General features: G+C 50.1%; 1 protein-coding gene and 1 long non-coding RNA gene across 4 annotated transcripts; one reads left to right on the forward strand and one right to left on the reverse strand.

Moving 5' to 3' along the window:
• The first annotated feature begins 1,086 nt into the window (after window positions 1-1,086).
• Window positions 1,087-10,141, forward strand: LOC128075909 (uncharacterized). 3 transcript variants are annotated; one of them, XR_008204146.1, is made up of 3 exons: window positions 1,087-1,367; window positions 1,492-1,555; window positions 4,149-10,141. It is a non-coding gene; the product is annotated as an uncharacterized LOC128075909 (long non-coding RNA). The 3 variants fall into 3 exon arrangements; XR_008204145.1 differs by having other exon boundaries at window positions 1,495-1,555; XR_008204144.1 differs by lacking the exon at window positions 1,087-1,367 and having other exon boundaries at window positions 1,382-1,555.
• LOC128075903 (lysophosphatidic acid receptor 4-like) lies at window positions 5,679-11,148 on the reverse strand. Its single transcript, XM_052673085.1, has 2 exons — window positions 10,732-11,148; window positions 5,679-7,344 (listed from the first exon to the last, which is right to left on the reverse strand). Exons 1-2 carry the CDS (start codon window positions 10,767-10,769, stop codon window positions 6,651-6,653), a joined length of 732 nt encoding a protein of 243 aa, XP_052529045.1. The 5' UTR covers window positions 10,770-11,148; the 3' UTR covers window positions 5,679-6,650.
• Window positions 11,149-23,418: the final 12,270 nt, after the last annotated feature.

Consider the following 23,418-nt stretch of genomic DNA (forward strand, 5'->3'; position numbering starts at 1 on the left):
TCCAGACGTATTCACACTTTCCAAGCTCTAAGCCGCTCAGTAGGTGGCTCATCCCAACCTCCCCTCCCTCGGGAGGCGTGCAGGCAGCCCCCAGCCAACAAGCAGTGACACCTGGGGGCTGTGTCACCCCACCATCCCTCATAGTGATGCCCTCAGTGCCTGGCTGCTGCTGTCAGGCACAGCTATTGCCAAGCAGAGCCTTCCTGCTGCCCCTCAGGAGCATCCAGAAGGAACAACCTGTTGCAGTTAGGAGCCCTTTGCAGGGTACAAACTGACCCTCTTCTGCTTTTGCAATGCTCTCACCAAACACTGCTGCATTATGGAGATGTATGTAACGCAGCTCTTCCAAAAAGCACATTTTTCATGGCTTTACTAAAAAAAAACACCTTGCTTCTCCAGAAGTTTTCAGTGCTGCTGTGCCCCTCCTCTGTTCCCTGTGTGGTTCTTGCCATGGTGCTGCTGGGTTTAAATGCAATGAGTAGCAGTGCTTTACTGCTTGCAGGGTTTGGGGAGAAGCATTTGGTTCTTTCCATCCCAGTGCTACCTGGGAGGGCTTTCCCTGCCCTGCATTTAGGTGGGGGTTTTGGGTACACACATCCCCACTGCTTCCACCACAGCCACCGCTGTGCCATGCTCACTTGTCCCAGTGATTTCTTACCACCAGGCAGACCAGGCGCCCCCCAGCTGAGCACAGGGCAGGCAGTTCATCCTGGCATTGCAGAGAAGCCCTCAGTGTGTGGGATGTGACAGCTGTGGGTTCTCAGAGCTGCGCAAAGCCCTGGAGCAGCAGCAGAGTGCTTTGGGCACGGCCAGGACTGGTCAGTGTGCAACCCAGATGGGTGCAGTGCTTCCCTACTTCTGCTTTTCTTATCAGGGAATTGGAAGTAAAAATCAGAATGCAAATCCAAGAAGCAGAAATGCTAAGTCAAGGCCGGAAGCAGTGATGGAGCACCTGGTGAGAAGGCAGGGTCAGCTCAGGTGCATCCACCCCTTCCCAGCCCTCATTTAAGGGTTGGCAGTGGCAGTGAGGATATTTTGCTGGAGATCCCTGCATATGTGAGGCCTTCTAAGGGTAAGTAGCTTTTTTTTTTTCCTTTGTTTTTGTGCCCACATTGAGCACACCCTCGCTCACCATAACCTTGGACTTTTGTTACTCTGCTCTCCTTGCTGAGTTTATATTGCATTATAGCATTGTATCCCTGTTTGGACTGAAGTTTAAGGAAGAATCACGATGTTAGACTTAATTGCATCTTTCATGAGTACCAACATTTACTTGCTACAGAACAAGTGGGACAGATCTGTTCCACTGCCTTGGCTTTGCAGCACTGCCACAGATGATTTCAGCAGAACCTCCATGGGGCACAGAGGTGGGCATTCAGCCCTGGTGGGGTTTGTTTGGCAGAGCTGTAACGTGCACAGCTCCAGGCTGTGGGTGCACAGCGGCAAAACAGGGCTGTTTTCTCCCCTCTGTCCCAAGCTTTGCTTTTCCAGCAGAGAGCGCCAGATACTGAGAGGAGCAGCACTTGAAGAGATGCACAGCGCAGGACAGGCAGAGGTAGGCACGGTGGGCTCTCACTGCTAACACCATCAGGCTATTTTTAATGTGATTTGGGAGGAATTCTGTGAATTAAAGGAAATTGAGCCAGCATCCATTACAAGGAAGATAAGCGATCATTTTCTAGAGGTTTTTAAGCACTGGTGTCAAAATGTGCCAAGATAATTCCACGTTTCCTGGCAACATAATTTACTACAGGGAGCAAAAGCCTTTGGGTTTGATTCGATGCTGTGGGTCATGCGAGGCCTGAATTCAAGTCCTTCACTTGTGTCATCAGTGCTTGAGAAATCAGATCTCTGATGGATGACCTCTGTGTGGTGCAGCACTTCCCTGTCTGACTCCCTCTCAGAAATGGCTCCTCAGACTGCCAGCAAAACTTCCTTTGCAAGGGTGAAGGCATGAGAGAGGCTGAGCTGCTGCTATAATTACTAAGTGAGGAATACACTCTCCTTATCTGTGGCAGTGTATTTTAGCAGTGCTGTTTCAGCCCTTCCCACGACCTGGAAATCTCCCTCTGTGCACCATTCTGTATCTATTCCAAATTTCCTTTCATTCTGACTTGCTGCTTGGCACTGTGTGATCACAGTAATGCAGTTCCCACTCAGCCTGTACTTAGAGCCCCAAATTGCCCACATCTGTCAGCTGCTGTCCCGTGCTCCTCAGTGCAGCTGTGCTCCCTGCCCTGCTGGATCCTCCCTTGCTCTCTTGGAGCTGTATGCTGGAGTTGCTTATCTACTGCTGGCTCCAGGCCTCCCAGCTTCAGCTGCAGACAGCGATGGGCTCCCCAGGGATTTCACAACTCTACCCTATCGTGGGGCTGATGTGTGCTTTGCTGCTTGGCAAGTGCTCGAAAATGAGTGCTTGGAAAACCCTTAAAAGCACTGCAATGCTAATTCTTTTTAGAGCTGTGGGAGGATTCTAGGTTGGGTGCCAAGGTGCTGGCTTCGAGTATTTGGTGCCAAAGCACACCAAATGCAAATGGAAGTTCTGGTGGCTGTGTCAGTGCTTGCCTGCAGCTGCCAGCAAGGTGCTGGGCTGTGTTCTGCCCTTTGTCCCTACCACCCTTCCATAGGGCGGTGAGGCAGGGGCACACATTGTCCCACACAGGTGGAGACACCTGAGCTCAGGCTGGAGGAGCTCTGAGCACCTGATGGAGCTGGGGGGGGGTCCCTGTTGGTTGTAAGGAATGGGACCAGATGGCCCTTAAATGTCCTTTCTAACTCAAACCATTCTGTGATTCTATGGCGACTGCAGTGCCAATGAACACAAGGCTGCGTGTGCTGATTTCACTGCAGAAATAGCCCTGAGCTCTTGACAAACACAGAGCTGGTGCAAAGATCAGCCTGACCTCGTGGCCACAGCCCTGTGAGTGAAAAGCCCACACCATGAAGAGAGTCACCCTTCAAGCACAAAAGAAAAACAAACCAAAAAAACCCACATATATTGGCAAGGCCGTGGAGAAATCCCCTTTCCTGCAATGGTTTTGAAATCTCATGTCAGGATGCAAACACAGGCAGTGCGGCAGCTGTCATCAACCAGAGAGCTGCCTGATGATTCCCAAATGCAGTTCCTGCTGATTTGCTCTGGGGCTTAAGGTGCTGCCCCAGGGACAGAGCTTTCCTGTGGAGCATCCCCCTCTGCTTCAGCCCAGTATCTGTGGGAGTGCAGGAAAATAGCCTTCCATACTAAGAAAAGGGGCTCCTCTCCCCAAGCTGCCAAACTGTGCTGACCCTGTGTAAGGCCCTGGGATTGCTGAGCCCCCTGGGGGCTCTCTGCTGACAGGGGAAAGGAAACACTTTATATTATCAGTTCTATCATCCTGTGTAAGGTTTGTTTCCTCTGTGCTCGAGGAGGTGATCAGCGGCGGAGGAGATGGGGGCTGCAGCGGTGTGGATTTACCCTCTGCTGTGCGAATGTAGGGCAGGAGATGCACATCTGTGGCAGCATCTCTCTGTCCTTTGATTTTATTTTTTTTTTCTCAGCGTCTCCATTTGCCTCGCAAGAAGTCAAATGTAGTCTAAATGCTCCCTAATAAAAATCATGCTGAATTTCTTAGCCCTTTTTCTCCCGTGGTGAGTTTATAGTCTAACACAGGATGTCTGTTCTTCAACTCATGTCGGAGAGAGGAGGTGAATGCTCTGCTCCCAGCGTGTCCTGCAGGCGCTGAAATGAGAGCTGATCAATTCTCTGACTTCAGAAAAGCCCACGGGCTGTGATGGTGGCTCTTCCTGCAAACCCATCAGGGCAGAGCCATCGCAATCAGAGCGCCGGCAGCAGCAGCTCTTATGGGGCTGTGGTTACTTCTGCAGAGGGATGATGGTCCCTCGGCTTTTGCATTGTACTTTGGTTTGTATTTCATCTCTTGGAGCCTCTTTGAGAGATTAATTTGCCTTTCAGGGAAATGTGTCATTAGCGGATAGCGCAAGGAGATTTCGGAGCCATGGGATGACTTGTTGCTGTGTGTATATGCTCAGATCTCAGACAGGAAACATCACAGAAGAGTTCATTGCTTGCTAAAGTGCACAAGAGCAGGCAGCAGGGCGGCATCGCTTTGGCTCTGGCAGAGATAACCTGGAGTTATGCTTATTTTCAGACAAGTGTCCAGGAGTAACTGCTCAGCGACCAAAAGCCTCCCTGAAGGAGCACCCAAGGTGATATTCTGGGGTACAGACCGTGCTCAGTCATGCTGGAGCTGTGACAGAAGCCACCGCTGAGCCCTTTGATCCTGCAGGGAAGAGCAGCAGCGTTAGCATCGCCTAACATCCATGCTGACAGTCGCTGGATCATTCACAGCGTGGGAATGAGTAACTCGGGAGGGAGGAGAACTGTGCTGAGATCCTCAGCTCTCTGCCCACTCTTTGGAGGAAGGTCTTGTTCAACGCTTTGCTTTTCCAAAGCACGTGTATCCTTGGTGTTTCTGAATGTCAGAATGTCAATTCTTGGGACAAGCAGGCTGTGCTGTGCAGGGGGAGGTGCACTGTGTGAGGCGTAGGGCTAAGCTCACAGCCAGGTGCCTCACATGCAAAAGGAAGAGGCATGGGAAGCATCCTGTCCCCGAAGGGTTGCTGTCCAAATTTCCCATTACAAAATGATGGTGTAACAAAATCTATGAGAAGATTGGAATACTGAGCAGTGTGCAGTCCAGCAGAGGGTCTGAAATGCAGCAAGGGATGCCAGTGGTGGGCAGCCCTGAATCTCACTGTGTTCAGGAGCACTAAGTGCCCTGTACTGAGCCGAAGACCCCACTGCCACCAGCACCCACATGTATTTCCATTTAGTTCTGTTTTCTAAGGCTACCAGGTGCCAACCTGTCCCTGCCACAGCAGACAGCAGCGGATGCCCAGGGCAGCCTTTGAGCAGCATGGACTTGCTGGCGTCTCAGCACAATTATGAAGTCTCCATCTCCAGAAGGCAACAATATCCTCTTGTGCTGCTTCCTTGTTTTTTTGTTGCTGCAGCCTTTTGGGTTTCATTGAAATGCTGCCACGACTGGCACTGAGTTTCTCAGACACTGTGTAGACACCCAGAGGATGAACCCATGGTAATCATTTTATTAATAATTATATCCAGGCTTAAAGCCTTTAAGATAAAGCAAGAAATGAAGCACGTGGACTCCAAGAGCCACAGAACTGAGCTGGTGGGAAAGCAAAGCAGGCAGTGTGGTTTCCTGGAAGGAAAGCCGTGCTGCTCTACAGCTGCTGCAGGAATAGTGCTGCTACAGCTCTGTGTCTCCTGGGCAAGAGCAAAAGAAGTTGCACACGTAGTTTGGTCTTAAGAGCCCAGCTTCCAGCTGTAAGTAAATTCCTGCTGCGTTTTGCTGCTGCCTGCTTTTGGGTGCTGTCTAAGCCCCGTTGTGCTCAGTAGTTGTTTTCACCACTTTCTTAAGGAAAAGATGGTTGGTCTGAGGGCAAAGCACCTGTCACAAAAATCAGGCTCATAACGCTGCTGCCAGGTGGAGGGTTTGGGACTTAAAGTTCTGTGGGCCTTTTGTAGCAAAGCTCTGATCTGCTTGCAGTGGGGCATGGGCTGAGGGAGGAGCTGAAAGCACAGCGATGGAGGATCCTCAGAAAGAATGCACATTTCTAACAACGTGTTTGCTTTAACAAAGGTTTATTGATTACAGCACTTTAGGTTTCGTTTCTCTTTAAGCTCCCAAAACTAGGGCACACCACAGTACAGCAGGTTATTACCTCCTCCCTGCGGAAGGGATCAGCTTTGTTAGGCAACATCCGAACTGATGGCATCGCAGCAAAGCTCAGCAAGCAATGTGGTTTGGGGCTGCCCTGTTTTGCCATGAGCCCCCTGTGTGCTTCTGGCCCTCTGTTGTCCTCATCCCTGCATGCAGTGCCTCTGACACCACTAGTATTGGTTGTAATGGCACTTGGCTGATGCCTCTGTGATTTTCTTTTTATCATAACTATATCCATTGTTTGTTTATTTGTTTTTTTTAAGTCTATCACTGCAGCCAAAGGATTGGATTGTTGTAAAGGATTGTAGCAGCTGAGGTAAGAGCTTGGTGCTTTCATTGCTTAGACCCAGCCACGCCATCGGCATCACCTCTGCTTGGTTTCTGATGTGGAAGCAGAGATCTGGGGAGGTAGCAAGGACTGTGAATGAACACAGATTGCAGAACACACCAAGGTAGTTTCCTCTCTCAAACTCCCCTTGTCTCCTGATCCTACTGCTGAGCCCCATGCTTACCCTGAGTTGGAGATTGCAGGACATAAATAACAGATTTAGTATCCAATTATACAGCTCTGGGCTCAATGAATCCCTGAGTAAGCCTCTAAGCATTATTTTTTTATATAAATATATTTTGATTACTTCACTTCTCACTGTCCTTCATGAAATGTCATTTGTTTTACCTGCAGAGCAAACAGACTCCAGACTGAGAACACCCACTGTGGGACAGTGTTACTCCATAGGACAACCTATGGGTTCCAGGTCTCATCAGGTCCCCACGATCCTCATCACCAAGCCAACAGCATCATGAAACAGGACAGATTTGTGCTTCAAAACACAAGCCCTGGCTTCCTGGTTGTTGGAAGGCTTTCAAACCATTTGTGTTGGAGGGTCTTCTGCCTGGTATTGACCACTACTTTGTTCTCGTTGCAGATCTGTTGGACACGCTGAAGAATATTTTGTAGTAGATGTAGACATTGACAATCCTGAGAAGGATGCCCAGGAGGTAGCTGAGGGCTCTGAGGAGGGCTGCAGCCCCGCTGGAGAGGGGGAGCAACCAGACAGCGGGGCTGCAGGATGGAGAAGTGCTGCTGGCCTTCAGGACATCATCAACCTGCAGCAGGATGCACTCGGCAGCAACCAGCAGCCAGATGGCCCTGGAGGTCAGCCTGGCATTTCTCACTGTCCGCAGGCTGCGGGACTCCGTGGGGAAGAAGGTGATGAGGTATGCCTCCATGGCCACGCAGCTGAGCAGCAGGGCGCTGATGTGTGTGTTGGCCACCAGGAGGTTCTGCAGCAGTGCTGGTGTGAATGCTGTGCGTGGGACAGCAACGCTGGAGGTCCACAGGAACAGCTCAGCAACAGCACTCACAGAAATGAGGAGGTCTGCTTTTGCTAGGCTGGAGATGAAAACTGCAGTGGATTTGGAGGAAACTCTGGAGGACTGCAGGATGAGCATCACGTACCCACTGCCCAGCACACCCAGCAGGGTGCTGATGGCGTTGGAAGATGACAGGACGAGGTACTGGATGTACTTAAGCACCAGGTATCTTCTGAAATCCTTCATGTGGTCTCTCTCCCTGGAAATGCCAGCTAGGGAAGAACACCTGGAATGCATATAAAGAAGGTGGTTACGTGTAAGACTGGTGGGATACATTCCAGACAAATGTCACGTGCTTGTACAGACTCCGTGCTCACTGCAGCACTGCTGTGGCGTTGGTTGTTACCCAGAATTGCAGTCATTCAGTACGTGAAATCCTCAAAGTGCATCAATTATGAAAGAAATGGCCTGCAAACCCAGGGGATCCTAGCATCTTCTCGTAATTAATGCAAGGAACTGTAATGACTCCAGGCAAATACTGGGAAACCAAGGTCAGAATAGTGCTACTTCCATTATGCAAGTTGTTGTATTTTTTTCTAGCTTGCCATAGTGAGCCAACAGGCTGGCAGTGAAGTTCATTGCCTTTGAAACTGGATGAAGCAATTTCAGAGATATTCATGGTTATCACTGAGAAGTGCTTAAAGACAAATGGGAAAAGCTCCAGAATACTTGGAGAAGAGAAGCAGGCCCTGCCCTGAGGGAGCAACAAGAGGGGCTCCTTCCCAGCAAACTGCTGAAGTAACCAAACGTCATCTGAGTGATGGAGTGGAGACAAGGAAACACAAGGGGGATTTCTCACAGGTGAATCATACTGAGTTGGCTGAGCTCCTTCCTCTAGCAGGGTGATAGAGCCTGGGGGGAGAAAGCAGTCAGCAAGAGTCTTCTATTTGTGTATCTATATGAAATTCAAGATATATTCATCTTGGATTTTGTTAAGACTTCCAACATTGTTTATGAGGCATCATACAAAGGAGTAAGCCAGGCAGTGCAGGCTAGGAAGAGCTACAATTAAGTCATGCCTAGAGGGGTGGAAAAATGAGAGGCTAATTATCAGAAATTGTAGGAATGATGTATCAGAGGAGGATCTGCAGAATAAGGAGCAGAGCTCACGCTTATTGAGTTAGCTTATGAAGTCTGCTGTAACACATGAGCAAGAATGCTGTAACCATTTGTGAGGCCAGCAGTTTGAGAAAGGTATCGACTGCTGGCAGTGTTTGATGTGGATTGAAGGTGATGAAAGAAAGCTAAAATGTGATTCAGAGTGGAAGGAGTCAGCATTGCACAGCCTGGATTAGAAGAGATGCTCATTTGTCAAACTGCCCTGATGTCAATTAAGAGCACAGACGAAGGAAATGGCATTGCTGCTCCCCCTGGCAGGAGCGCCCTGGGGCTTGTACTGCATGCAAGGCTTTTCCTGCAGTTACTCAGCAGGACTGGGTGGCTGCTGTGGTTCCTGCCTGATTTTTGTTTGCATGAGACAATGCCAAAGTGATAATTCTGTGCAATTCCTGAGAAAGGCACTACACGAGCCAGCATCTGTAAGGATGGGATTCCTGTTGCTTGTTGAGGCTCAGTTGCTCATCCAGGTTGACTCATCCAAGATCCATGAGCACCTTTTCTCTTCTTTTATGTACCTGAGCCAACCTGGGGGAATCCTTTGCTGAAGAGGTAGGAAAAACTCAGCTGTACTGGGGCTGAATTGGGATCGGTTCATCTTACCCTCGTTTTCCACATTTAACTAGAAAAAAAATCTGTGTTTTCTGTCAAAAGCAACATTTCTCTGTAGTTCAGGGCTCTTTCCATTGACACAAGGGTCTCTGCCAGCTCAGTCCTTTACAGTCCACTAACCTGCCAAGATGTGGCATTGCCTCACTGCTGATGGAAGGTGAAGAGGAGGGTTGGTCACTGAGCGTTGGTTTGACCACTTGGATAAAAAGCATTGCTGGAATGAGGATCTGCTGTTGGAACAAGCCCTCCTAGCCTGCAGTGTGGAAGCTTGTCCTTCTGGCTAGTGGTGGAGGAAAACCAAACTGTGTTACATGTAGCTGAGCTCTGCTTTGTTCTGTTACTCAAGGAAGTTCCTCCTTGTTGGGCTGGCTGCTGGAATCATTAAGGTTGGGAAAGACCTCTAAGATCATCAGGTACGTTAAGGATGCTTTTTTGACCATAAATTCTTGCGTGATGAAAAGTCCCTGCGACCTGGCTGCTGCGTGCAGGAGATCAGTGTGTTTGGCCAGAGGTCTTAGGCTGAATTCAAGGCCGTGGTTCCCAGAAGGAAGGCAGCAAACAAATCAGAACTGGTTTGGGCGGTTCAATGAAGTGTGGGAAGTGTGCAGCTCCTTGACCTGGGGTTTTACATCTCCTCTGGAGAATGTGGAGATAAACATTAACTGGAAAATAAACTGAACCAGAAGGAAGGCTTGTCATCAAACCAGGCTGCTTCGATCTGTCTGTCCATTCAGGAATTTCCTCCATCTTTTTTTTTTTTTTTTTCCCATGTGAGTTTGAAGGAAAGTGACCCCCAGACTGGATTTACAGCAGATCTTCATCACGGCCAGGTGAAGCATTTCAACACTGAGCTCCTGAGCACTGGGTTCTGTCCTTCACCCTGGGATCCGGTGATGAGCCACGGCCCCTCCCAATGATGGGTGCTGCCCAGGGATGCTGAGCAGCCGGTGCAGCCGGGGGCTGTGCTCAGAAGCAGCCAGACCAGATGCTCAGGAGTGTTTTTCACATCTCCTCTTCCTGAAAGCTTTACATAATGCTGCGTTCCACATAGGGTTGAAATGGGCTTTGGAAAAGAGTTGCGGTTTCCTAAAGGGTGATGCCTTCCCACTGTCCATCTGAGATGTGCCCAAGGTATCCCTCCTGCCCTGGAAGATGGGGCCCTTGTGGTTGCCTCTGTCTGCTCCTTACGTGCTGCGATTTGGTGCTTTCAGCTCCCACCCAGAATGCAGCAGAACGAGGTTCCGTTTCCTCCCTTGCCTTGGGCATTGGGGTGTTTATCTCTCAGCAGCTGGCTGTGGGTGGGAATGCTTCTCCTTCTAACTGAAGAACCCGGCAGAAATCAGGCAGTCCTGGGGCTGGGAGAGCTCCCAGTGCTTGCTCCAAGTGCTGCCAGGATGCACTGCTCCAGTAAATGGAGCAGAGCCAGGTGACATCGCTGGCACACTGCTGCCCAAACCCTGCCAGCTGTGAGCTCAGGGCTCTCCAACAGCTCCTCATGGTTCTGTCCCACATCACCCAGTGCTGTTTGGGGGCAGTGCTGTTTGGGTAGGTTCTGTTTGCACTGTTTCAGACAAAGCCTCGGCCCATGGCACATCTCCATCCATGGTGGTTTTTTCTCCATGCCGAAATTGTCCTCCTGAGGTGCTTCACAAATTCCAGTGAACAGTGACTTCCACAGTCCTTGTTCTGTCCTTTCTATGTCGCTGTAACCTGCGAGGCACGTAAAAAATATCCACTGCTCTCAGGCAAAGACTTGTTCCAAAACTCCTCTTGGAATCGTGCCTGAGAACACACAGAGGAGGAGAACACCCAAAGCACCACCGACCGCCCTGACTGCCGTGGGCTCCACTCCACTTCCACTCCATTTAAAAGCCAAAATACTTACATTTGCTGAACAAAGCAGCCCGTGCTGGCTTTCCCCATCACTGTGTGCTGTGTGTGATCCTCAGCAGTGTGCCGTTCCCTTGGCTCACTCCCTGGCTTTTATAGATATCGCCGTGCTCGCACCACGTCAGAGCGGGGTTTGCCTTGCCAGGCACCATCCCAGGGTGATTTCACAAGAGACGTCGCCTGAATCACGGCAGTATGAGGAGCCTCAGCACTTTCAGCCGTCTGGAAAAACTGATGCCCCGTGTGGCAGAGGAGTCCCAGACGCTTCCTCAAACACACGGCCACAGCTGGAGCGCATTACGGGGGAGCGTGGGCTCACGGTGTGTGAGCTTCCACACGCTGGCTGTGAATATGAGTTTCTTGTGAGCACTGCAATGTAGCTGGTGCAGCACAGCAGCCAGCCTGACCGGCATCCCGGTGTGTGTTTGTGTTGGTGTTGCTGGGGTTACCTGGGTGTGATGCGGTGACGCTGACATCGGCCTCCACCTGTTGTTCTCTGGGGGTGACACGGGTTGAGCAGAGCGTATTGATGTGGGTGAGTCCTGTCACAGGGCTCGGTGTGGAGGGGGAGGAGAGAGGTTTCCCTCAGACACCGCAGATAATAGCAAATCCCACTACAATTCCTTCTCTGAAAGAGCTGGTGATGCACCAACACAGCCTGCCCAGGGAGGGGGGGCACCTGGAGGTGCTCCGGAACAGCAGGGATGTGGCACTGAGAGATGTGGGCTGGGGGTCTGAGGGGGCTTTTCCAACTGGAATGATCCTATGAGCACACAGCATTGCTCCCAAACACCAGGCTCACGCTCAGAGCTCCTGCATCAAAGTGGGGAATTAAAGGCGCTGATGAAGGCTGTGCTGCCTTGTGCCATGCAAGCCCAGTATTGTGCTTTGAATTTTGTTTGATTTTGTGTTTGGTTTCGATAAGAACGAGTTCATTGTGCTGCAGGGGTTGTTACTCTTTGCAGCAACCATCCCCATTACATGTGAGCATTTTGCTTGTCAGGGTGACAGAACAGAATTTTCAGCTGTGAGACCACGAATCCTGCAGTGAGTCACACACTTCCCCAGCACCCTCCCTGTTCACAACCTCTGCCCGTTGCTTGAAAGAAAAGCAAACCCCTCCGCTCCTCCCAGCACCGCAGTGCCTCCCCCAACCTGCAGCCCCACTCACCTCACACCCCCTGGATCCACTCAGTGTCCCCTCCTGCACCCCAAAGAAGCCCCAGGAGGCTGCCTTGCACCGACCTGCATGCCAGCACGATGATTTCCCATGCTTTTCCATACCCTGTTTGCTTTGTGCTGAACCCTTGTTTGAGTGCTTGGCCAGCTCTGTACATTGGTTAATGCTGTTCTTCTCCTTTCTTTCTTTTTTTTTTTTTTCCCTTGGAGTCTGGAATACAATTAGATTTCATTAGAATTCAACAGGAGGTAAGAAAGCATCAATTTCTCTGCCCAAAGTTCTCCTCTTTGCTTTTTGAACCAAAGCACTTCCAGCTCTGTTCTGCTGCCTGCTCCTTCTCCTCTCTCACTGCTGACCCTCTCCCCTTCTTCGTGATGCCCCCCCTGGGGGTTCTGCCCATCCCATACCCATTCCTGGTTTCTTCCTCTTCATTCCATGCAGAGTTCATTTTTGAGGCAATCCGGTGGAATAACAGCTCCTGCATTGCTCGGGTGTTGCTGAGGTTTTTTCCCAACATTCTTGAAGATTTTGAGGAAGCTGTTGGAAAGCAGTTTTTGTTTCCAATAACGCTGCAGCTCCGTTCTGTGAAATGAGTCCAAATTTCTGTTCTTTGGTGGTTAACCCTTCCTCAGGTCATGCCAACACCTCCATTCTCCATACATCTTCCTTGCCCCCATGGGATGTGCACACCTCAACCCAAACACACCCTGAGGAGCAGCATTATGTCTGTGCCTGGGTAAAGGAAAACATGGAGGATAAGGAATGGTTGTTTTCTCTGCTTCCTTGCCTCTGTTCTCCATTTTTGCAGTAAGTTCTAGGGCTGCACGTGTCTCAAATGAATTAATGGCTCCTTTTTGCACAGCTGATAGGACAGGTTTCTCTATGGGGGAACAGTGAAAAGATTTATGGCCTCGTCTCTTCTGCCTAAGGAATTGAATGGATCAAGATAGGAGGTCAAATGGACAAAAATGGTGGTGAAGCACGGAAGTGGAGGAAGAACTGAGATGCATGAAGGTTAATGCAAATCTCACTTGGTTTTGGCTTACTTGCTTCCTTCCTTTCTGCCTAACCAGCATTTCTAATTCTGAAACAAGAGCAGAGCATTGGGAAATGCCTCCCCCAGGGCACAAGCAGCAGGAGAGGAGATTCCCCTTCATCCCTGCAGCTTTGGGAATCTCCTGCTTGAAGCTGCATGTTCTCAGCTGATGCCTTTTCCAAGTGAAGATGCAGCAGCCCTGCAGTGCTGGGATCACAGCCCTGGGCTCTGCTCTATGCTCTGTGCAAACTCCTCCCAGCACTCACACCCATTTCTTCCCGTTCATCATGTGGTTTTCTGCACACTCACTGCTATGTGGGGCCCAGAGAAACAGAGCAGAGTTATTTGCTGCAGTTATTTGTCCAGTGCTTTGTCTCAATTCCATTTTAATGTCTCCTTGTAATGAGTTTTCTCCCTCCTCCAAGGCCCAATCTGGGAGATCTTGAGAGTGCTGACACAGTGGAACAGGTTGCCCAAGGAGGCTGTGATGCCCCATCCCTGCAGGCATTCAAGGCAAGGCTGATGTGGCTCTGGGCAGCCTGGGCTGCTGGTTGGTGACCTGCACACAGCAGGGGGTTGGAACTGGATGAGCATCATGGTCCTTTTCAACCCATCCTGCAGATGTCTTTCTGATAAGCATCCCCTTGTTACTCGCCTTCACTTACTTCAGTTATCATTTATTCTGTGTTTTCTCCTTACTTCTAACTTTCTTGGTGGCATTTTGTACTCACATACTGAAGGATTTGCAGATTCAGTCATCCAGTCCAACTTGTGTCATAAAATGGGTGAAGGGTTTTGGCTTTGTTCTCTGGGATGGGATGTGTGGGACAAACAGGAGGAATCCATGGTGATTTTTCACCAGATTTTCCAGGAAAATGAGAGCCAAAGCCATCACCATCTGCAAGATGTTATCCCTGATTAAGGGAGTCTCAACGTCAGGCCGAGATACGCCAAGATTTACTTTCCTCCTCTCTTCTGCATTTCATAAACAGCTCAATGAAAAGTCTTTTGAGACTTTCAGTTTCATCTCAGATGGTTCTGACATTCCATTTCCCATAGAGATCAAATCAGGGGAGGCATTGAGAGCTCGTTGTTTTGCAGGCTGTTGGGTTTGCTTTCTGCAGAACACCAAGGGCTGTCCAGCTGGCGTTGAAACCCTTTGTTCCTTACACCTGAGTTCCTCACCCAGTGTGAAGCATGTGACAAAGGCAGACAAACCACATCCACATCCCCCAGATGTGCGGCAACACAGAGGCTGAGCTCACTTCTGCAGTCTCAGGAGGAATGGTGCTGAGCTCTGGAGCAGCACCCTCTGTCCCTTCCACGTTGTCACAGAATCACAGAATCACCCGGGTTGGAAGGGACCTCAAGGATCATGCAGTTCCAACCCCCTGCCCAGCAGGGCCACCAAACATCCACATTCAGATCAGGTTGCCCAGGACCCCGTCCAACCTGGCCTTGAACACGGCCAAGGACGGGGCATCCACAACCTCCCTGGGCAGCCCGTTCCAGGCCCTAACTACTCTCCTTATGAAGAACTTCCCCCTAACATCCAACCTAAATCTTCCCTCCTTCAACTTGGATCCATTTCCCCTCGTCCTGCTGTTGTCAGCCCTTCTGAAGAGTTGACTCCCCTCCTGGCTGTAGGTTCCCTTCAGGTATTGATAGGCTGCAATGAGGTCACCCCGCAGCTTCTCTTCTCCAGGCTGAACAAGCCCAACTCCCTCAGCCTGTCCTCATAGGGGAGGTGCTCCAGCCCCCTGCTCATCTCAGTCGCCCTCCTCTGGACCCTTTCCAAGATCTCAATGTCTTTCTTGTCCTGAGGGCTCCACACCTGGACACAGGACTCCAGATGGGGCCTCACAAGAGCCGAGTAGAGAGGGACGATCACCTCCCTGTCCCTGCTGACCACCCCTCTCCTGATGGAGCCCAGGATCCCATTTGCCTTTCGAGCTGAAAGTTGTCGAGTTGTCGTTACTTCTAGCAGCAGACCAGGGCAGTGTGAGCTCCTCTTGGAAGCAGTAATGGCCACAGAACTTCCATTCACCCAACGCTCCAGGGAGATATGAACTGGGATTTAGCCATACCACTGGGAGCAGTGGGTCTGTGCAGTCCCTGCTTCGTCTCAGGCATCCTGGCACCCCATCATAGTGCACTAAAAGGAACGGCTTTGTGTGCCCACAGCCTCCGGGTCCTTTCCCCTGCGAGGCAAAGCAGCTCTATTTCCAGCCATGTTTGGTGATGTTTTGCATTAACTTGTTTCTTCCGAGTGTGAAAAAAATAGCATTGCTGTGCTTATAGAGAGAGATCCGGTGCAGCACTGCGTCTGCTGCTCAGTGTGCAGCACACACACACTTCTCCCTCCCGCCCTATGAAGTGACTGCAGTTCTGGCAAAGGATCAGCACTGATTTCCCAAAAAGTGTCTCTGCTCCCCCTCAGTGCCTGCAGGACACCCTGCTGCTCCTCCAGATTTCCTTTGGGAAACAGTTCCTCCACAAACTCTTGCGATGCTTTTCCTGAGTATGACTCCAATTGCTATTTTTCCCTCGAGGCAATGGAGAGGTCACATCAAAGCTACTGTAGGAGAAACAATATTTGCAACTGTGTTTGTCGGCTTGGCGTTGGGCGTTTTCCAGGGCCGTGATGGTCTGAGGTTGAGATTTTTTTCTCTTTGTTTTCTCTTTGGCTGGTTGGCTTTGCTTTCTGACGTTTGGGGTTTGTTTTCCTTTCTTTCTTCCTTTCTTTTTTTGAGAAAATTGAGTTTTGTTGAGTCTCATCTACTGGAATGGGAAATGATCATTGAGTAGGAGTGACGATTCGTTGGAACTGGCAATTCAGTTCTTCACTGGAAGCACGATGCAGGTAGGTGAGCTCAGCAGAATGACATTCCTGTTTCCAGCTCCAGGAAATGGAAAATTTGCTCAGGTCTTGTCGAGTTTTAATTGAATTAGATCTAAAAATGTGCCCTGAGGTTTCCTATGCAAGCATTAACATTTCCCTTCCAAAAAACGCTCTAAAGAAGGCAGACAGCCTGCAAGGCACAGGACAATCCCATGGGATCAGAAGGAAGAAATCCTCTTTGCCATAAACACGTGGACACATCTGGTGACCCCGTCCCTCCTGCCAGAAAGGGAAAGCCACATCTGTCCCATTCAACAGAGGCATCTCACGTATTTCTCTAAGGGAAACGTCCCACCAAACGCACATTGATTGACCTGGAGTCCTGAGCCACCAGCAGCTCTGCCAGGATTTGTCCCCATCCCGATCCCTGTGCCTACGGCCATCAGGCAGAGCTGCTTTCCTACGGGAAGCTGAGAAAGGAGCAAAAGGAATTCCTGGCCCTGCTCTCATTGCTCACCAGAAATCCGCTTTGCTCGTCCTCAGCCGTGGCGGGGGAAAGTTGGTTGACAGAAATAAACATTTATTATGCTTCTAACAAAAGATCTGAAGGGCTATTTACAGTGTTGTTCTTGCCTGGAAGAATGAGAGGAGGAAATGATTGTGTGCTCCTCCGTGCAATTCCCATCTTAGTGGATGTGTTTTATTTGGACAGATGACAGGCATTAGTGAATTGTTTCCTACAGAGACTGCACAGATGGGCAAAAGAAGCTTAGTTAACCAAGAGAACAGCATAATTGCACTGGTGTCAAACTCACTGCAAAGCCCAGAAATATACATGGGAAGCCTCACTGTCCTAAGGGAGATATTTAGGCCTATTTAAGGCTCAGCTTGTTGAAACGTTGAAAAATTGGCCGTTGTCCCTCATTGTCATGATTTCTTTGTGATCTGACTTAATATTTTGATGCTGGTGATGTAATTATGAGCAGGCAGGTTTAACCTGGCAGCACGCAGCCACCTGTGAGCACAGAGAGGGGGGAGATCCTAAAGCCAACTGTGGACAAATGGCTGCACAAACAGTGCAGTCGTGGATGGATCTGTGGCTGGATCTGCCCCACGTCAGGTGTCACTGGGCTTTCCTCTCAAAAGCAGCCCCAATGCATTGTTTTTCACATCAGCCATTGGACACAGCTGCTCCTTCTGAGCAATCATGGGGTTCTACACTTCCCCTCATCAGGAAACGGTGGGTATGGTTTGCTCTTGTGGAGTGAGGTGATTTGCAATGGGGAGAGAAGCTGTGTCTGATTGCCTCAGCTGTGGGTTGGAGGAGAGGAACCCCTCATCTGGAGCCTCTCTAGAGTGACCAAAAGGCTGCAGAGACCTTCCTCCCCCAGAGCTGAATCTGGAGGTGCTCAGGTACGTGGAAGGAAGGAGACAGGTAAGGGATTTTTCCATGGAGGTCAGAGCTGTGCTGGGGGTGTCCATTGCATGGCTGGGGCTGACTGAGATGTGAACTACTCTGTACTTGCTATGCAATGTGTTGGGAAGGCTGAGAAACTTGTATCAATTAAGATAATGTTTTGCTGATGTAGAGCTGTGCAGCCAGGAAATTCCCTGCTGCGCTCTCGGCCACCTGCAACATTGCAACCTCCTCCCCAGAATCAGGGCTCCTCCACAGGGTGCCTGCAGCCCTCATTTCTGTAGGCAAGCCCATCCCTGGGAGGACTCAATGTTTCAATTCCCATGAACATCCCCAGCTCACAGTAATAAATAGTGTCCTGTATGGCAAAGGCAAAGCTCAGGGGGTAAACAGCTAGGGAAGCTGTGGTTGGGATGAAGAAGGTAAACTTGGTCTGCAGGTCTTGCTCTGCAGCTTCTCCTTTGCTCATCCTTACCTAGCTTATTTCTGATCTGTGCATGGATCCCTTGGGTTACCTGCAGATCTCATTTGAGTTTACAATCCAAACCCACAGCAGTCATTTTGGTGTCCGGGGTTTCTCTGTGACCTTCCCTGTGCCACCCCTGTGCAGCAGCCTGGAGCAGAGGGGAGAACAGGGAGTGCCAGCAGGTGGGGAAGGGTTTCATTTGGGATGGGGCTGCTGTGCAGCTTTTGTGATTTTAGGTTTTGTCTGCTCAGGGTAATGCAGGCCGTGAGATCAGAGAAAGTTCGTGTTGGGTTTCTGGGGTTGTCACTGAGCAGATCTGCCTATCAAAGTTGATAAAAGAACTGGAGAGAGTCCGGGGGATGGAGTAACTTATCTGTTAAGTCAGGGAATTACCAGGCTTCTGGTTTTTAAGGCCACATCAGTGGTTTGCAGAGGAAAATGGCTTTTTCTGCCAGCCCAGATGTTATGGAGAGGTGCTGCCTGCCCATCAACGTAACCCAGTGTGGGCATCGCTGGTGCTGGGGGTGGCACTGGGGGCTGCGGGGGGAAGCAGAGAGCTCTCAGCCTTTAATTACCACTCGCTTTCCTCCTATCTGGAAGAGGGGACAGGAATGTGTGAAATGCTTGGTAGGGGAAGGCAGGCTCTGCATCTCTCTATTGGAGTCCTCTTGGTATTTGCTTGAACCAAGGCGAACCAAGGAACCTCAGGGGGAAAAAAAGGATGAAAACTTCTTATAGAGCTGAATTTGGCACCTGGGACACAGCTGATGGGACAGGAGCAGTCTGTGTGGATGGGGACAGGTGCTGGGAGCCCAGCAAGAGCTGAGAAGGTGTCAGACCTTTCAGTTCCTTCGTAACCCCGATTAAGTGCAAGTGTCTGAATAAATAGCCATTAATATCAATCCTCCTCAGTCTCGGCATGTAAGTTAAACAGAACCGTGGCTGATTCATCTTGCAGTGCTCAGATTGCCCAAAAAAGGGCAGTTTTTGTGATGTTGGATGATCTTTGGGGGAAAGTCAGCCATAAATCTTGGTTGTGTGGACAGTTGGCTGGAGAAGCTGAACCTCTTGAGAGGCTGGCAGTGGCTGCAGCCCTGTGTTCATCCCAGAGCACAGCGTCCCTCTGTGGCCCGGTCCCATAGAGCTGCTCCGGTTCTTCTGCACCAACAGCCACAGAAGTGAGTACAGACTACAGCAGCACACTTCCATCTGTCTATATGTGCCACATATTGCAAATTCAAAACAAAAACTGAAAGCTCCCTGCAGTCTTTAACCAAAACATCAGGGCACTTTGGTTTTGCAGGAGTAAAACCTCCATTGGTATCTGCTGGACAAAAAGCACTTCAGATCAAAGCAGGGTATGCTATTTTTCATCCCCTCCTCAGGAAAGTTTTCCTCTTTCAGCAAAGTCTTTGCATCTTCAGCGATGTTCAGACCCACAGAAACAAATGCATCTTTGTATTTCTGGTGCTGCTGCCAAGCTGGGGCACGCAAACCTGGGGATGCTGTCACATCGCATCAGTAACATTGCATGAGTGACTTTAAATGGCAGACATGCAATTTTTCTTCATTGCAGAACACCTTTCCTAGCTTGGTACCACTCAAGGTCATTAAATGGATGGGCAGGAAGCACCCAGCTTTATCAAGATGGGGCTTAGAAGCTTTGATGCTAAAGGGGGTCAAGAGCTGTCACTGCAAAAGGTCCATTGTTTGTGCCATGGCTTTGCTTCATAGTGCAGCCTGTGCTGTAAGAGGTGAGACCAGCCACTGGGTTGACTCAAAGGACGAAGGCTGTGAGCCATGATCTTACAAGCAATTAAATAGCTGAAGGCATTTGAAAGCACACCGTGCACTTGGTATGGGCACAACTTGCTGAAGCCGGCAGCCAGAGGTTTGCAGTGTGACTTAGAAATGGCCAAGCAAGGGAGAGAATGAGGCAACTGTCTGCAGTAATTAACAGCATAAAGAGAGGATCGTTACTGGAAGTGATGCTTCAGGTTGGAACTGGAAATAATAGAAATAAATGAATAGGAAATATAGAATAAAGAGCTCACTTGAGAGTAAGCACTGGAATAGCTTCCTGATGAAAGCGAGGTCCCAGGTGGGATGTGGTTTTCCAGGAATTCGATCAGCATCATGAGTGTGTGTACGTGTGTGTATATATTTATAAATAACTTGTGTATGTGCTTAGCTGGAGCTGGTGGTGAAATCTGAAATACCCTGTTGTAAGGGGGAAATCTCTTTTCCCAGGACTGCTGCTTTCTTTGTACATAAGGGAGTTATCTATGGAGGAAAGCAGTTCCCACTGCTGAGCTCTGAATGTCAACTCGGATTCTCAAGAAGTAGAGCAATGTCTCTGAGATCGGTTTTGATTGTTTTGCAGTCAGATTCGCAGTCTGCACTTGCCAAAAAAATTTTGCCTTGTGAACAGAAGCACATCCAGAGCTGCTGTGCTGCTGGGAAGCAAATGCCCCCCAGCAAACCTGCACCTTCCATGGCACACGTGGGGCAGAGGGCTCAGGGCTCAGCTCCAGCCCTGCTCCCAGGGCAGCACCGTTGGGTCAGAGCACTGCTTCTTGCACAACTTGACTTGGGCAGGTGCGCCAACTGAGGGAGCTGCTTGCTGGCTGTGCTTTGTTGCACTGAGTGCAGTGAAAATATGAAGAACCGAAAGGGTATTGCAAAACCCTGGGTATTGCAGAAGGTCCTTAATGGAGAATAAGGAAAAAGAAATAAACCCACGGTTTGTTCTTGGAAAGATATTGCAACAGCGGTCTGACAAGAAGTTGTTCATCGTGAAACAGCACCGCTTTGTGATTTGCTGTGTTAAAGTAGGGTTGGTGCCCCGCTGGGGACTCATGGTGCACCCAGGGGTGATATTTGTCCCTGTGGTGGCAGAACTTCTTTACAGTGAGGGGCAGGGGGTTGGACTCGATGAGCTCTGGAGCTCCCTTCCAACCCCTCCAATCCTGTGATTCTGTGATCTCCTGGCTTCCAAGGCAGGGAGAGACGGGCGGTGTTCAAGCAGGGATGAGCTGCAATAGAGCATTGCTGGGCTATGGCCATGGGGAGAGCATGGGGCGGTGTGTGGCAAGCACTGGGGCAGCAACTGAGAGCAGGGTGTGATGCAGTGAGTTGTTGCCCACTGGTGGGGCCCATGAAATAAGGATGTGACTACAAAGGGCCAAGCTTCTCTGTCAGAAAAGTTCCTCGCCGTATCCTCCATGATCGACGATTAAATGTGTGCTCTAGCAGCCGAATGTGGGATTGCTGTAAGTGGGTAACAGCTGCTGCAAGAGCATTTCCAATTGATTTCTGCGATGCTGGTCCCTTATCTGAACCTCAGATCCAAGCCAACAGCCTCCGGAACTGTGTCACTGTCTATCTGGGGCTTTCCTCTTTAAGTTTTTCCTTTTAAACAAGAGAAAATTCTGAGCAGCTGAGTGCTCAAAGGATGGGAGGTTTTTAATAGCATTTCCCCCGCTGACTTCAACCGGATTACTTTGCATATCTGTTTATCTGTTCTCGTCTTTCTCATGACTCAAGTTTGTTCACTTAAATCTCATCGTGAACCCCCTACCTCCCCCCCCCACACACACACACACTGCCTGTGGGAAGGAGCTCTGTGTTCATCTGTTGCTGTGCTTCCATTGAAGAGCAGTGCATAACTCGATTTGGTGTTGATGGAATCCACATCCAGAGTGAGCACTGCTCTCCTTGCTGGCACCTGCAGCAGGGCAGAGTAGCACTGGTGCACAGCAATGGGCCCTGGGCTGGGGGTGCTCCCCCTGGTTGGCTTTGCATGTGGCTTTTCTGTGGGACCCCACTCCTCTAGGGGGGAGAGCTGGGGGAGAAAATAATGGCCTTTTAAAGGCTGTGTGGCAATAAGCCACCTGAAGCAGACCCATTGCAGCCGGTGCTGCTCCAAGGAGAGCTGTATTTTAAGGGCTGCTCTTCTGAAAGGCAGAATTTTGGGTTTCTGATGGGTATTTCCTAAGAAAAGCCTCTGATGAGAGGCAGCCAGAGCCAGCTGGTGGGCTGTTGCAGGGCTGTCCTGAGATGTGAGGAGGAGCACAACCTTTGCTACGCTGTGGCCACAGGCCTGACATGCATTGTGTCACAGATGGTTATCTGCCCATCTTCAAGTATGGGACGTATCTCAGCAGTAGCACCTGATAAACGCAGCTCTTGCTTCACACAGAGTGTCTCTGTTACCAGCACTGAGATGTGGCAATGCTCATAAATTCACCTTTCTGACCTGAAGAAATGTGCAGCCATCCCCAAACCTTAATGCCAAAAATCCATGGATTTTTAACCATGTTTATCCAATGCCCTTTTCCAAGAAGAGAAGAGCAGCCTGCATTCCCAGCTTACTGCTCCAGGCTTCTGGGGCTATTTTCCAGAGAAAAGGTAAAGCAGAAGCTCCAGAGCTGAGAGATGCTTTCCTGTGTATGGCTGTGTTTTCTGAGGGTGGGTTTTCCCATCTTTCAGAGGCACACAGCTCACAGAATGGGGATGATTGCACTGGGAAGTAAACATCAGAGGATCCGTGTGCTGCTGTGGTACTGGAGGTGAGAGGAACGATAACAAACAGCAATGGGTGACTGCTGTCCTTCTGAGTTTGCATATAATAAACAAGAAATGCAATGTCTCAGCGGGGAACAAAGCTGGAAAATCGAAGCATGGCTTTGTCTAAGGGCAAAGTAACCAGGTAGGCTTTGCAGTCTGGGTCGGTGGGAGCCTGCCCAGGTAAGTGGGCATCTAAGCCAGGCACTGAATGCTGCTCCTATTTCTCATATTGTGATTCCTGTGGGCTGATGGAGGTGCAGCTCAAAGATGTGCCCTTGCTGTGTGCACAGCAGGGAGGGGAGGCAGCAGGTGGTTCTGTGGGGGCAGCACCTCCTGATATGGGGACGTTTTTGTGCAGGACTCCAAAGCCGTTTGCCACCTGGTAAAACCAATCCCATAATGTCAACAGGAGTCTCAAACTTCCTCCTTTTGACAAACTCTCCTGCAGTGTTCTTGTTTGGAGCACCTGGTCTCTGGGTGCTTGTCTGGAGTCCTGGCCCCAGCTCCCCATCCTTTCCTTCTGCACGAGATGGGATGGAGATGCTTAGAGGGTCCCTGCAGCCTCTCCCAGGTGGGATCCCCTGCAATCTCTGCTCCCTGCCCCAAGCCCCCGATGTGCAGAAGGCAGGCAGGGGCACAGCTCTAGAGATGCCACCCCAACCCATTTCCTTCCATTGTACCCCTCAGGAAAGGAGATCAGTGAGTGTGAAGCAGCCGCAGGATGCTCTGAATACGTAGGGTAAGAATGATGGATTCTCTGAGTTCTGCCCTGTGGTTGTTGCTGGAGGTGATGTATTTAAGGCCCTGAGGACCTCTGAGCAGATGCATTATTGCAAACAGCTGCTAAGCAGGCAGTGCTGATGCCATCCTGCCATCCCAGCTGGCTTTATGTCACCACTCCACCCTCATTCTCTGAACAATTAATTAAAATTTTGCAGCTCCTGCGTGGGTGCAAAGCAGAAGTTGGGTGTTTTGGAATGACTCTGCTGCCAGGGCACAGAAATTGATTCCTAGATGAGATTTTTCTTTGTCTCTTTCCATGCTCTGCTGTCAGTGTCCCAGCACTCTGCACATTTCCCCTCACCAAAACATTTGGTTGCTTTTCCCTGCTCTCCTCCAGCTCCTCTCATCAGGAGCGTTATTTCACCCTCACCAAAGGGGCAGGTGTGCCT

This window comes from Tympanuchus pallidicinctus, unplaced genomic scaffold (genome assembly GCF_026119805.1).
Source record: "Tympanuchus pallidicinctus isolate F22 unplaced genomic scaffold, pur_lepc_1.0 scaffold13, whole genome shotgun sequence".
NCBI classification, from domain to species: domain Eukaryota; kingdom Metazoa; phylum Chordata; class Aves; order Galliformes; family Phasianidae; genus Tympanuchus; species Tympanuchus pallidicinctus.

Coding starts and splice junctions, on each gene's coding strand:
- LOC128075903 (XM_052673085.1), bottom strand. CDS start 10,769: ATGGGGAAAGCCAGCACGGGCTGCTTTGTTCAGCAAAT. Junction 7,345..10,731: donor GGCTGCTTTGTTCAGCAAAT/GTAAGTATTTTG, acceptor TATGCATTCCAG/GTGTTCTTCCCTAGCTGGCA.